The sequence below is a fragment of the Odocoileus virginianus genome, chromosome 3 (assembly GCF_023699985.2).
Source record: "Odocoileus virginianus isolate 20LAN1187 ecotype Illinois chromosome 3, Ovbor_1.2, whole genome shotgun sequence".
In the NCBI taxonomy this organism is placed as follows: domain Eukaryota; kingdom Metazoa; phylum Chordata; class Mammalia; order Artiodactyla; family Cervidae; genus Odocoileus; species Odocoileus virginianus.
In genome coordinates this window covers 48,251,040-48,266,041 of record NC_069676.1, presented here as the reverse complement: position 1 = coordinate 48,266,041, position 15,002 = coordinate 48,251,040, and the positions used below count along the sequence as shown (strand labels likewise).

General features: G+C 31.9%; 1 protein-coding gene across 4 annotated transcripts in view; it reads right to left on the bottom strand.

Moving 5' to 3' along the window:
- The window catches only part of ANKHD1 (ankyrin repeat and KH domain containing 1), a 107,219-nt gene that overhangs the window by 53,809 nt on the left and 38,408 nt on the right, over positions 1 to 15,002 (bottom strand). For 3 of the 4 annotated variants that reach the window (XM_020880634.2, XM_020880637.2, XM_020880636.2), the window contains exons 6-10: positions 13,638 to 13,871; positions 11,089 to 11,183; positions 6,989 to 7,226; positions 6,562 to 6,753; positions 4,627 to 4,736 (exon numbers count right to left, since the gene is read on the bottom strand). In XM_020880634.2, the coding sequence (XP_020736293.1) occupies positions 4,627 to 4,736; positions 6,562 to 6,753; positions 6,989 to 7,226; positions 11,089 to 11,183; positions 13,638 to 13,871 (869 nt within the window). The remainder of the gene's footprint in view (positions 1 to 4,626; positions 4,737 to 6,561; positions 6,754 to 6,988; positions 7,227 to 11,088; positions 11,184 to 13,637; positions 13,872 to 15,002) is intronic. The other variant, XM_020880638.2, reaches the window with a different exon arrangement.

Below are 15,002 nucleotides of genomic sequence, written 5' to 3'. Positions count from 1 at the left end.
CCATGGACAGAGAAACCTGGTGTGCTATAGTCCATAGGGTCACAAAGAGTTGGACACAACTGAAGTGACTAAGCACACACAGTATATGAGATGATAAATGCTCAGTAATTTATTATGATAATCCCAACTTAAATTTATATAATGCTGTATGTCAAATATATCTTAATAAACCTGGAATTAAAAAATTTTTTTAATAAAACACAACAAAAACTACATATTTAAATCTCTCTCTCTCTCTCTCACTTAAAAACAGGAAAACAAAACAAATGCTGACATGTTAACCAACACAGTGTTGCCACCTAAACATACTATCATTAGGGCCTTTGTAAACTCTGACCTGATGCAGTCATCTTTCATAGACATGGAGCAACTCTATAACAATAAAATGGTTGGACACTGAAGCCAGGAAAACAAAGATAACAAAGTAAGTCAAGATTAAAAGCAAGTAAGCCAAAAAAAGAGAAAGAAGCAGAGTAGTGCTTTACAATCCAAATTATACTGTTGAATAGTTCATGCAAATTCTCCACCTTGAACATAAAATAATAGTGGGGAAAAAAAAAGTAATAGTGAACAGGGAGCTAAAGGACTGTGGTAAAAGAAATCAAGCCATGTAAGTGCTTTAGCTGAAGTAAGCTATCAAGATACAAACAAGAATGAAACATTAAAACCATGTCTTCTGGTCTAAAAACCAGTAAATAGGGAGAAAGGCCTAGAGTAATAATTATACAAGACACCAGGATAGCGACTCAAAGACTATGGAACTGAATCAACTTCAGTTTTTGTTTTTCTAATACTGTAGATGTTGATTTTATTTTTACTTTTTAATTTTTGGCAGCACAGCTGCGGGATCTTAGTTCCCCAATCAGGAATGAAACCTGTCCGTGTATGCTCCCTGCAGTGGAAGCATGGTCTTAACCACAGGACCTCCAGGGGAGTCCCTCAACTTCAGTTTTGAAATGGTATTTATTGCTTATTTTTGGCCAAGTAATTGAGTAGCAAATTTGTAAGGACGCTGATAGTATATTTCTTTTCAGAGAAACAAGATTAGTTTTCAAAGGCAGGTATCTTCTCTTTTTTAAAAAATTCCTTTTAGATTTTAAATATATTACAGAATGCTAATGATTTTTAATAAAAACTTTCTTACAATGGATTTACATCATATTATACCTGTCATTATATCAAATACTAAAAACAAATTTGGGCCCAATAAAAGATGCTGTGCTGAGAAAGTAAGCACATAAAGGAATACTATCTTTCAATATACAATGATTCCCATTACAGTGGTAACAAGAGGTGCAAATAGCAGGAAGATATGGATTAGGTGATTTGTTCAAGGCTCTCTGCTTATTGAGTAGTTAAAATGATTCTGCATGTTAATAGGGAGAATTTTCAAAAAACTCTGCAATTAATGGACAGTTTTTATTTCATTTAATTTTTGCTTTCTAAAAGGAACATTTTAAATGGCTTACTTAAGACTACTAATCTCATTCAAAGGTTTTTAATAATGGGACTATTGACATTTATGTAATTATTACAGTTAGATAAGTTACATATCAAGTCATAATCTTCTAAATATGATGGACATTCAGTGGTTTTTCTTTTTACTAAAAATATCTATAAATACTTTTTCATTTTAAATATTTTTAAAACAAGAAAAAATGAAATCTCAAATAACTAAGATTCAAATGAGAACATGCACATATTTTGAGGATCTACCTGAAAATGCTCAAGTATACCATCAGTTCTGGCTGAAGATTTTTTTAAAAGCATTAAGTAAGAAACTGTCTAGATTTCCTTTAAAATTAAGTTCCAAAGTATACCTCCTACACAAGTAGAATGAAAAGCCTTAAAAACTCTCAGTTTCATCTCAGAAAACAATAAAAAGAAATTCAAATTGTTGCATTACATTTTTATAACACTATAATTACCATACTGATTCTGGTACAGAATATTTTAAAGAATGAGAGACAACGGCTTTTAAGCTCCTTTAAAAAACATATAATAACAAAGCTTTGAATTGTGGCAAAGTTAAGCTCTAAAAATCTAAGAAAACATGAGGTTAGTCCAGATTGTGTTTCAAAGACTGAACTGTGAGTTCTTATTTAAAACTGCAGGTAAAAACAGTTACCCACAAAATGAAGATTCTAAAAAGAAAAATACTATTTAACTTAAAGAACTACCAAACCTAGACATCGAGAACACATCTATGGGATCCAGAAATGTTAAACATCTCTACTCCATGCAATGGGAGCATAGAGTTTTTCCAATTCCAATCCACAGTCCTAAACAGATACTAGGAGATGACAGAAAATAATGAAGGACAAGAAAGATGCTGCCTTTTTAGGTCCAGTTAGCAAGAATTATCAGTCATTTTTTCCTCAGGATTCAAGGACTGATCTGCCTGCTTTATTCACTTCCTGTTTTTCAGTAGGTCATTCGTTGCCCACCTCTGGCTTATAGTAAATCCTGAAATTACTTAAAGGTTTTAAATATCAAACTTACTATACTTTTCCATACTTTCCACATTTTCTATAAAGAACAAGAATTGTTTTTTACAATCAGGAAAATAATATTAAAATTGAAATATCTCTCCCTAGACAGCAAAAGCAGGAAACAGGAATACATTTTTTTAAATGGAAAATTATATATGAAATAATTCAAAAGTAGAAAAAAGGAAAAAGTTATGCACATGAAATTATTAGATCTAATAATTTACAACAGTGAAATATAAAAAGTAAAAGTTCAATAATAAGTGAATGATGATGGCTCATCAACTTGATGGAGTATTATGCACAAGTTATAAATAGAGACTATGTAGCAATAAGAAAAAGATTATGATGGAACACACAGCTGGAAATTATAATTTAATTATAATTACATATAAATATGAATACAAGATGGTTTAAAAAATAGAAAACAATTATGTTAGAATAACAGCATTACAATCTCTGTATTTAAGATAAATATTTATCTAAGCCATTTTTTAATCTTATATTTTGAATGTAAAACAGTATGACAAATGAAAATCTATCTGCTTGTTGAATGAAATTCTTCTAAGGAACTTTAATCACAAGCAACTGAATGAATTACAGAAGACTGTAAGACATTTAAAAATATTTCATAAAAAATTTTTAACTATCAAAATCAGTAAGTTTTGCTATACTTTATACTGCATTTAACAGGTAATTTTTCTTTCTTTTTTTTTTTTTTCCCATTTATCCCTATTAGTTGGAGGCTAACTACTCTACAACACTGCAGTGGTCCTTGTCATACACCGAAATGAATCAGCCATGGATTTACATGTATTCCCCATTCCGGTCCCCCCTCCCACCTCCCTCTCCACCCGATCCCCCCGGGTCCCCTCAGTGCACCAGGCCTGAGCACCTGCCCCATGCATCCAATCTAACAAGTAATTTTTCTTTTTCCTATCTAATATTTTTAGAAGAACTCCTAGCAAACAAGTTAAGGAAGTGACTTTGCTATGGAAAAATGGAAGAACAATGAATTTTATAAGAATTCAGAGGATAAGAATATTAAATTTGCTTATAGTATCTAAGTTTTTATGCTCTATCCTATTTATTTCAAGTGATCAAATACTTCAATTATTAATTTTTATAGATGACCCAGAGCAACTCTTAAGGAAGGCAGAAGATTAAGATCTATTTAACATACCTGTCATAATTTTCAAACACAATAATTACACCTCTTAGAAATTCTAACTGGCAGAACCTCATGAATGAGAATGAATGCCAGTGTTCATTCCCATATTTAGTAGTAGTAGAAATCATGACAAACAAACAGCATGATTACATTATATACTTATTTTAGTTAGTAATTATTTTCCAACAATGTTCTGAGGGATTTTGGGAGGAACTGCTGTTACAAGAAATGGATTAAAAGACAATACTTAGAAAGTTTTCTCTATATAAGGGAAATTAGTAAATTTGATTGCCTACAACATTTATAACTATGTATGCCTCACAAAAATTTTTTTAAAATACATAAAGGAATTGTGGAAGAAACTCCAGAAAGCAGTTTAAAATACTCTCTCAAAAAGCAAACATTTCAGCAAGAAGTATAAACCTTCAAGTGGATATTATTTTACAATTTCCCACAGTTGTAAGGATTATTACATTTATGAAGCTGCCATCTAATTTGAAACTTTAAAAAGCCAAAATAGAAGATATTAAAAGAATAGAAAAAGAATGAAATGGTGTAATAATGTTGTTAGGAAGATGACAGTAGCTGTATTTTAAATGTCTAACTAATTAGAAAAACAAAAGAAAAGTACTTAATGATTTGAAAGGTTATTCTATTCTGTAAACATATCATTGCATTTATATATCTCATACAGGGCAGTTAAAAAGGTTCAGGAATGTTAAATAGGACTGGAGTGAGAGGAAGAAAGAAATAAATGGTTTTACCTAGAAAAAAACAGTATGCCCTTTTAAAAATTATTTTCAAATACATTTAATAAATGCAACAACTAAGAACAAGTAGCCAGATTTTCAAGTTATTTTATATAAAGCATGCAAACTACTGATTTGCTTTACTAGTGTTTTCTAAATGTTAAAAATAAAGGAATTAACATTCACACAAAAATATGTGAAATTAAAAATCTCTTACTAAATCGGCCCCTGCTTGAAGTAAAACATCTGCAACATCCGTGTGTCCATTTTCACAAGCGTAGGTTAAAGCCGTGTCTCCTGTTGCTGTTGTAGCATGAACATTAGCACCTGGCAAGCAAAAAAATTACACATTTATTCTGTGATTTTAAAATTATATTAGATAATTTAATTTTGTAATTTGGTGAAACTCATAAACTCTACATATGAAAACATCAGAATATATTTTAAGAATCCTAATTTTCCTTTAAATATGCTTTGAAAAAATGCTTTTAGCCATAAAGAAAGAAGCTACACTAAACAACTAAAAACTATAATAGTCTGTCTATATACCCCCAGTAAGATATACTCTAAGAAATAAAAGAGCTACTAAAACAAAAAATATCAGTTTTTAGAAATCATATTGGCAGTTTTAGTTTCTTCTGAGACAATTTTATGAATACTTTTTATGATTACTAAAATGTGATTCTCAAGCCACAAAACAGTTTCAGAAACTACCCACTTCAAATTAGCAAAAGTTGCTAAATGTGAGAATTAATGGTGACATGATAGAAAAGACAGTGTCATGAGCTCTAAGTTTGAATATTGGCCCTGTCACTTATTAGCTTGATTTGCTTAGGGAAGCTATGTACACAATGACTGTACATTGTTTCTATATCTATAAGATGTGTGTGTGCAGTGGCCAATGGTAATTAATAGAGATAACACATGAGCTGAGCAGAATGTCTGGTATCCAGTGATTTCTTAGTTAACATTATTTATTCCTTTTTTTTAAAACTCCCTTAACAATACCATGACTACTTAGAGGGATGTGGGAAGAATGAAGACTGGTGAAGAAAGACTCTTGAATAGGACACAGACCATTACAGAAAATAATGAGAGAACAGTAACTGAATAATATACATACATATACTATCTATAGCAAATAATAATTTTTGAGACAAGGAAGAGGTCAGCTTGTATGGTTGGTTTGTGCAATGGTTCAAAATCTAAACAATCATTCAAACCATTAATGATCTGGATTAATAAATTATTTTAATAATAATTCAAAAGAAAAATTGATGCTGGTTATAATCAAATTAACAGTGAAAGCCCAACAAGGATCAATAAAGTTTTGCTAATATTTCATTTCCCTTTATACATTAATTTCCTTATACATCAAATTTTAAACAATTTATTAGACATGAATTTAAAAAATCTGTATTACTTTCAAAGGAAATGTAAAGGTTTATATATGCCTGGATCGATTTTTTCATATATTCTTGCTCTATATAAAACTATATGTAAAAAACACTGATTTCTTACTATTGCTTCACAATATATAAAGCACAAATTATTTTATATAAAGACCAAATATTTCTGCCAAAAAAATTTCCACTTTTTCATTCATTCTTTTTTTTTTTGAGAAGAAATGATATTATCAAATGTTATAGAGGTTATCAAATTAAAACCTCTATGTCATCCCTATATTCTCTTACTGAAAGACTGTAGAAGGAGCTAATTTCTCCCCTTCAGAAACCACAAATCATTCAATGGAAAGAGAAGGCCAATGGGAAGTCTTACCATCACTAAGCAAACATTAACTACTTAATAAAACTTGTTTTTTTTAAAAAAGACATTTTTGGAGATTTAAAAGCCTAAGACAAGAGTTAAATTGTGGAGCTATCTTTTAGCCTTTGTAGAAATGAAAAAAATAAGAGTTAATTGTTAAAGTTATGAAAAGCAATATAAAATTCTTTCTCTAAAAGGCGTTTTTTTTTTTTTTAAGTTCTACCAGTTTATTGTTACCAACCTATCTCCCTCCACCTTCGTGCACACATGCTCAGTCATGGACTGCAGCCCGCCAGGCTCCTCGGTCCATGGACTTTCCCAGGCAAGAATACTGGAGTGGGTTGCCATTTCCTTCTCCATAAAAGGCGATTTTAAAGCCACATACCAGCAGCCAGTAAGTATTTAACCAACTCCAGGTGTCCCTCCTGAGAAGCCTCCATCAGAGGTGTGGAGCAGCCGAGTTCTATGTCAGCCCCTGCCTTAATCAGGAAGTCTGCAACTTCAGAAAAACCTCCACAGCAAGCTAACGTCAGAGCAGTTTCTTGGGTTTCTTCTGTCTGAGCATTTATATTCGCTCCTGGGGAAAGCATAAAAATAGATAAAACTATAGTTACAAAAGACTTACAATAAAGTGTTCTGATTTCTGATAATTATCTCTTATTTTTTCTGTTTCTGGTGTTCCACCCAGGGTGTTGAAAACTTATTTTATCATCAATGCAAACAATATCTTAGTTGTAATAAACTTCAGGGATACTGACACAAAAATTCAAAGGAAATTCATTTTTTTAATTAAAGAAGTAGAACTATTTTACCTTGTGCTAAGAGTAGTGCCACCATCTCTTCATGTCCCTCCCGAGCAGCTTCCATCAAAGGAGTATATCCTTCATCATTAACTTCTTCAAGATTTGCTCCCCTTTCAATAAGTAGAGCTGCCAATTCAACATGTCCTCCACAGGCAGCCAGTGTTAACGGCGACTCGAATGAATCTGCAGGCATATTCACTTGAGCACCACTATCCAAAAGCAAACGTGCTACCTCTACATGTCCATCCTGCAGATTTTCAGAAGTAAAACAAGAAGAAAGGAATTTTTGTTTTGATATTTTTTAAGTGGGAGAAGAAAAGCTACAGATTGTGGAAAGACAGGAGGGAAGGAGAGGCAGCTTAGATGCATATATATTATCATACCCATCTGAGAAGATTTTTAATCTGTCTTATCAAAAGTACATTAAAATTATTTTACCTTACTTCAGAGTAAGCCCCAAAATTTCCACAAGAATCAGACTTGGTACATACAGTTACAATTTCAAATAATTTTTAATTTCTACATTCTCTGAAGTTCAAAAAACCTATTAAATCCATAGTCAACAGTAACTCAAAATAAAATAATTACTATTTATACTACAGCCAGGGTCAAATATAGCTATAGCCTCAAACTTAAGGGTCATGTTTAACTGTAGAAATTGTGTTAGATCTATTTAAGAAACAAAGACCGAGGGGAAAAATAACAACAAATTCTGTGAAGTCATTACCACTTGGGATTATATCACCAAGGTAAATCCCTGTGGACTGATACTATCCTATATTTTTTCTCATCACTAGCTTGCTGTAATAAGGCAAAGAATTTTACAAAGATGCAAAAATTACTCACTTGTAAATAATTTTACCATGAGCCTATCTGCATAGACAGGCAATTAACAAAATATTCTCATGGAGGTATTCATTCTACCCCTTTATCATCATAAATACATTTCTTTAGTTTCAAATTCTTTGCTTCAAAATTTTATGGGTCTTAACTCCTGTGGCAAATAAAGACAGAGCTGGTATGTTGTTTTTTATTTTAAAAAATGACCCAAATATCTCTAATGATAAGTAGAGAGAGTAGAAAAATAAGATTTTATAAGGTTGCTAAACTCTTTTACTGAAGAACTAATGAAAAAAACCTTAAATATTAGGTTTCAGTATCTATCTAGAGTTTTATTATACTTAACTGAATAAGTTAGTTATAATCACTTTAGCTTTAATGTGAACAAATACTTCACATTAAAATAAAACACATTTTTACCAAATTACTATACTGAGTTATTTGGTGTTTGAAATATACACTTAATTTAAAAGAAAATAAGGGTTTATGAGTGTCCACAAATCTGGGAACTACTATTGTACCCAGCTTCTTTAGGTTCCCAAGACACTGTTTCGTATGAATTTAATTTTTGAAGATTCTTTGTATATTCTGCTAACATATCTAGAGCACAGACCTTAACAGAGAAATTGTGCTAAGAACTTTTTAAATATTAATGAACATTATTATTTCTAACAAAGAAAAAAAGAATACGAAAATAAAATTAAAAAATAATCCACGCTTAAAAAAAAAATTTGACCATATTTTACTGTCCTGTTCAGCAGCACTAAATACATTCACATTGTTATGCAACTCTCATCATGATCTATCTCCCAAATTTTTCAATTTCCTAACATAAAACTCTGTCCCCATTAAATACTAAGTCCCCATTCCTCCTCCCACTTCCCCCAGGCCCCAGGACATCTAACAATGTACTAAGAATAATCAATTCTTGGGCTTCCTTGATGGCTCAGTGGTAAAGAATCCACCTGCCAATGCAGGAGACATGAGTTCGATCCCTAGTCTGGGACGATCCCACATGACAGAGCAACTAAGTCAATGTGCCACAACTACTGAGCTTGTGCTCTAGAGCTGAGGAGCCACAAGTACTGAAGCCAGCGTGCCTGAGAGCCCATGTTCTGCAACAAGAGAAGCCATAACAATGAGAAGCCCACACACTGCAACTACAGAGTAGCTCCTGCTCGCCTCAACTAGAGAAAAAGCCCGTGCAGCACTGAAGACCCAGAGCAACCAAAAATAAATAAATAAATAAAATAATAATAAATCCACTCTTAAAGGCCTAATATCATTATTAGATTTTTTTTAAATTATTCTAAGAATTCAGTCTTAGCCATGAGCAGTAGCTGGGATTGGACTTACCCTCCTATCATAAACAACTATAAAAACTGGGATAAAACTACTAGAGGCACTGGACAGCAACCAAGCTAGGGTTAAGAGTTATAATCACTGAAAGAAGGAAGCATATGAGATAAGTGCTACATTCACTGTAACTTTTTCTCTTTAGGCATCTTCCAAACCATGGCCCAAGGAAATAAAGCCTAAACAAAGAGTGAACATCTTTAGGACCAAAGAGCTAAGGATCTAGGAGTAAAAGTGATGCTGCAATTAATTAAGCCTCAATAGGATCAGGGTGATTCACTGGTAATTTAAGTACCTGATAGAACAGAATGTAACAGCCTTAAAAGAGGGACAGACAGGATAATCCAGAGCCTTGAAAAGGGATCATCTACAGCATATGGCTTACAGTAAAAAACAATTAGACATATCAAGAAACAAGAAAAGGTGATAGACCTCAAGAAATAAAATAATAAAAACTGACCCATAATTGAATCAGATATACGAGATAGAAGAAAAGAACTTCAAAACAACTACTACACTGCCTGTGTGCAGCAATGATAACTCAGTGCAGCCAAAAATAAATAAATAAAATTTAAAAAGAATAGAAAAACAGAGAAAAATCAATGAAACCAAAAACAAGGCTCATCATAAGTTCATACGTAATCTAAAAGAACCCTGAATAGCCAAAAACAACTTGAAAAAGAAAAACAAAGCTGGAAGACTCATACTTCCTGATGTCAAAACTTAAACAAAGATACAATAATTACAGCTTTGTGGTTCTGACTTAAAGACAAACATACAGGCCAATGAAACAGAATAGAGAGACTAGAAATAAACCTTGCATGTAAAATCAAATAATTTTTGATAAGAGTGTCAAGTTAACGTTTTTCCTTTAAAAAAATTTAAGTGCGTGTGTAGAGTTAAGATCATGGTGTAATAAGACATAACGTTTTTCCTTTAAAAAAATTTAAGTGCGAGTGTAGATTTAAGATCATGGTGTAATAAGACAACGTTTTTCCTTTAAGAGTGTCAAGTTGATTCAAATGGGAAAAGTCAGTCTTTCTAACTTCGATGCTGGGAAAACCAGATAGTCACATGCATAAGCATGAAATTTAACACTTAACCTAATACCATATACAAAAATTCACTCAAAATGGATTAAAAACCTAAATAAAAGAGCTAAAACTATAAAACTTTTAGAAGAAAACACAGGACTAATGCTTCATGAAACTGGATTTGGCAATGACTTCTTGGATACGGTATCAAAGGCACAGGAAACAACAACAAAAATAGATGAAATGAACTTTTGAAAAACAAACCATAAAAAAATAATGTAAAGTAATTAGCCTCCAACTAATAAAAATAAATGAAAAAAAAAAAAAAAAACCCAACAAAAGCACAACTTTTGTGCACAAAAGGATACTATGAACAGAGTAAAAGGGCAGTCCATGAAATGAGAGAAAATATTTATCATATATCTGATAAGGAATTAAGATCCAGACAATATAAAGAACTTCTAATAATACTCATCAACCAAAAACAAGCTAATTCAATAATGACAAAGGATTTGAACAGACATTTCTCTAGAAGATATACTGCCATGGAAAACAGTAAGGTGGTGGTAATCCTCTTAATTATATTTATCATATGTGTATTTTAACATGATGAAAAAGTTGGGAAGAAAATAAAAGTACATGAGTGTGCTGGAAATAACATAGCTAAGCTTGCCTTTTGTATGATTTCCTACATCAGTAGATTTACTATGAAAAGCTAAACACTGCACACAACCCCTTCAGTTCCTAAAAATGTACAAAATTTTCAGATTCTTCACCATCTCATAATAATTTTTCCAAAAAATAGTAATAATTCTCAAAGGCTTAAATACATATATGACCCTTTCGTCCCATATAATCTCAAGTGCAATTTAAAATTACCATGCAAGCCTCCATTAAGGCAGTGTGCATCTCATCTGTTTTGTGCTCTTGATCTGCACCAGCATCAAGCAGAAAGCGAACCATGTCCAAATGGCCTTAAAAAAAGAAGAAAACAAATTTTAAAACTATATTTCTCAAGAACTATCAATTTAATATATAAGCATTAAAATGGGAAATATTTTTCTTTCAGATGTCTATACAAAAATTTATAAAAGAACTTATTTTGCATTCAATAAATCAACAACAATTCTACAAAGCCAATCCAAAATAGTAAGCAGGCTCTCATCAAGGTCTTATCTAGGTTTTAAAGATCAAATTAGTCCAAAGCACATTAATTCAAGCTAGGTAAAGCAATAAAATGGTAATACTTATACTTTGATAATCAATCTATATAAACTATAAATCAAAACACTGAAATAAAACAGAATGCCAAGTAAAGTATGTTTGGATCATATTTTTCAGAAAAAAAGCTTTAAAATAATAACCATAAACTCACTGTGGCAATGAGCAGGCACAGAAAACTCCATTTAAAATAATTTCAACCTTCTTGATACATTTAGTATATAAAAAGCCTTAATAGTCAATAAGAAAAAGACAAACACTCCAGTAGAAAAATGGATGAAGGACATGAAATGGCAATTCAAAAAAAAGAAATGAAAATGAATATTAAACTGATGAAAAATATATTAAACCTTCCTACTAAACAAATGCAAATTAAAATGAGACACCATTTTTTACTATCAAAATGGCAAATATTAAAAAGAATGATAATACCCAGTGTTGGTGAGGGTGTAGGGTGGGGTAAAGGGCACTCTCAAACACTGCTGGTGGGAGTGTAAATTGGTTCAACCTTTCTAGAAGGCAATTTGGCAATATGTATCAAAAGCCTTAAAAATGTCCATACCCTTTGACCCAGCAATTCCACTTCCAGGAATTTATCCTAAGGAAATAATCAGAGATTAGGCAAAGATGTCTGCACAAGGATGTTATCACAGTGTTTTTAATAATAGTGAAAAACTGGGAACAATTCAAGTGTCCAACAATAGGCAATTATGGTGCATCCATTTGATGTATTTGGCAGAGACTGCTAATTCCCTACCCAATATCCATTCTTTCATTTTCATCCTGATTTCATCTCAGTGGCAACATGCCTGACCAAAAGACTACATTTTCCAGCCTCCCTTGCTGCTATGTGTAGCCAATGAGATGCAGGAGGGACTTACAAGGCAGAACTTCCAGGAAGACTCCTTAAAGGTAACTTACTAAGTTGGAAGGCATTCCTCATTTTGCCCTTACCCTCTGCATCCTTCCTAGAATATGGATTGCTGGAGCCCTAGTTACCATCTTTGAGCATAGATAATAGGTAACCTTGAAAACAGAAACCACATACTAGGATGGTGGAGAAGAAAACCAGAACGCTGATATCTTAATAAAAATGGAACTTCCTTTTTAGTTCTAGATAGCCTATTTTTGTAACTTTAAAATTTTTTTTTAATCCACGCTGCTTGCAGGATCCTAGCTCTCCTACCAGGGATCGAACTTGGCATTCGGCAGTGAAAGCATGGAGTCCTAACCACTAGACTGTCAGAGAATTCCCAGAATTGTTTTATATAAATGAGAATAAGCTTCTCTTTTGTTCAAATCACTATTAATTTAGGTTTTGTAACGAAAGCAGCCAAATCTACCCCTAATTAAAATAGTGAAATACCATGTGAATATCAAAAGTTGTACTACAAAAATACTTATTAAGCTGGGGAAGTGTTAGTGATGTATTGCTAAATAAAATAAGCAGACTATAAAACAGTGTTAGAGTATGGCCATTTAGTTTTTAAAATGTATATATACATTTTGACCTGTGGACAATGTGGAGGGTTAGGGTACAGTCAAAAATCCACATCACAGTTGGCCCTCTGTACCCATGGTTCCATATCCGAGGATTCAACCAGCTTTGAACTGTTTAGTACTGCAGTACATACTTATTGAAAAAAATCCATATGTAAGTGAACCTGTGCAGTTCAAACCCATGTTTTAAGAGTCAAGTGTGTATACATTTGTTTATAAATATACCTAAAAAACACACTGGAAGTCACTAAAATATTGTTTATATGCTTTTTAAATATTTAGATGGTAACATTATATGTTATTGTAAAATTTCTTTACACTATTCTGTTTTTTAGGATTTATATATCATGTGACTATTATTATTTGAGTGTGTATTATTTTTGAAATAAAGATTGGAAAAATCATATAAAACAAAAGTTATTAAAGAATGAAACCCTCTAAGTCTGTGCTAAGAATTCTGGTTGACTTTACAGCTAGTTGAATAAATTTTGAATTAAAATAATAAGAAAACATTTACTATGAAACTGTACTATAGGAAATATAGGCTAAAATGGACTTTCTACATAATGTCTTAGAAGCTAGATAATTCTATAGCACAGGGAAAGCATAGGCAATACAAAATTAATTCATACTCAGTATCCAAATATTTAAATATTCAAAGTTACTATGAAAAAACCCTATAAAAGATATATACATTTATAGAATACCTTTGTAGCATGCAAGTGTAAGAGCACTTTCTTTGAATTCGTTAGAGTGAGTGTTGATGCCTGCCCCATGATCTAGAAGAACTCTTGCAACTTCCACATGACCTGCACTGGCTGCTTCCATTAAGGGGGTATGTCCATTTTCATTATGATCTTCTATATTTGCGCCTTCATTAAGTAGCACTTTCACAATATCAACAAATCCTCCAGCACAGGCATAAGTTAATGCAGTGTTGCCTAACAAAAAGAAATTAAAAATTATGATAAAACTGACACAATTCCTACTATACTATTGCTCTAGCTCCATCACTTCAATGACCTTACATAAACCACTAGATTTATTATCTCGTTTTTCATTGTATTGGTTAGAAGCATCATCTGAATTTTATCACTAATTAAAAGGTTTATTATAAATGGGCCAATTTACCTCTCTTCATATTTCCTTAGCTTGTAAAATAAGACTGTCATCTTGAAAAATTAATTCAATATATTTTAAAATAAAATATTCTAATACATCACTCAAAGCATTGCTTTTTCTTACAACACTATACAACTTAGAAACACTTAACATTTTCTATGTGTATTCATTTCTTAATTTTCTTTTACCTCTTCTTTATCTTTATACATTTATTCATAAGACAATTCATTGTTCTAGATAAATTTTCTTTCTGAAATATATGTTTAGCCTACATTTATGAGAACCCAAGGAGACAGAAATAAATCTCCCTCAGCTTAAGTGAACTCCTTCAAAATAAAAATTTATTTAAAAGGTCATTATTCTTTGATCTGCCACTTATTTCTTTCCTGATTTGTTTTGAGGACTTTTATTATTAAAGGGAGTAGGGAAATGGTTTAACTACCCAATAGTATGAGACTGAAGAAGACTGTTTTAAAGGTTCAGCAAGAAAACTATCATTTTAAAACCAAAGTTGTTCAGAATTCAACTGTTTAACAGTCTCAGACATTAAGGATATTAATTTTACTACAACTATGGCAAAGTGGTCAGCAAAGTGACCTACAATCCCTTCTAAGAAGTCGTGGTCATTTAAAAGTAAATTAGGTTGCATTTAACATTTATTTAAGTATGCTAACATATACTCAAATGTCACTTAATAGAACACTGATATGCTTTCATTATTGAAACTGTTTTTTTTTAAACCACGTGCTTGCCTGAGATTAAAGAATCTCATTACTAAATGTATATTTACTGCAACTCAAGACATATGACCAAGAGTTATAAAGAACCTTACTAAAGTAGTTTTTATGTTGTCAGGAAAATACCTGATTAGTAAATGCATTCTGTACACTTGACGTAAAAAACTGTAAGGTTTTGACTCTCAGGTTAATATATACAAGGTAGTTGGTATT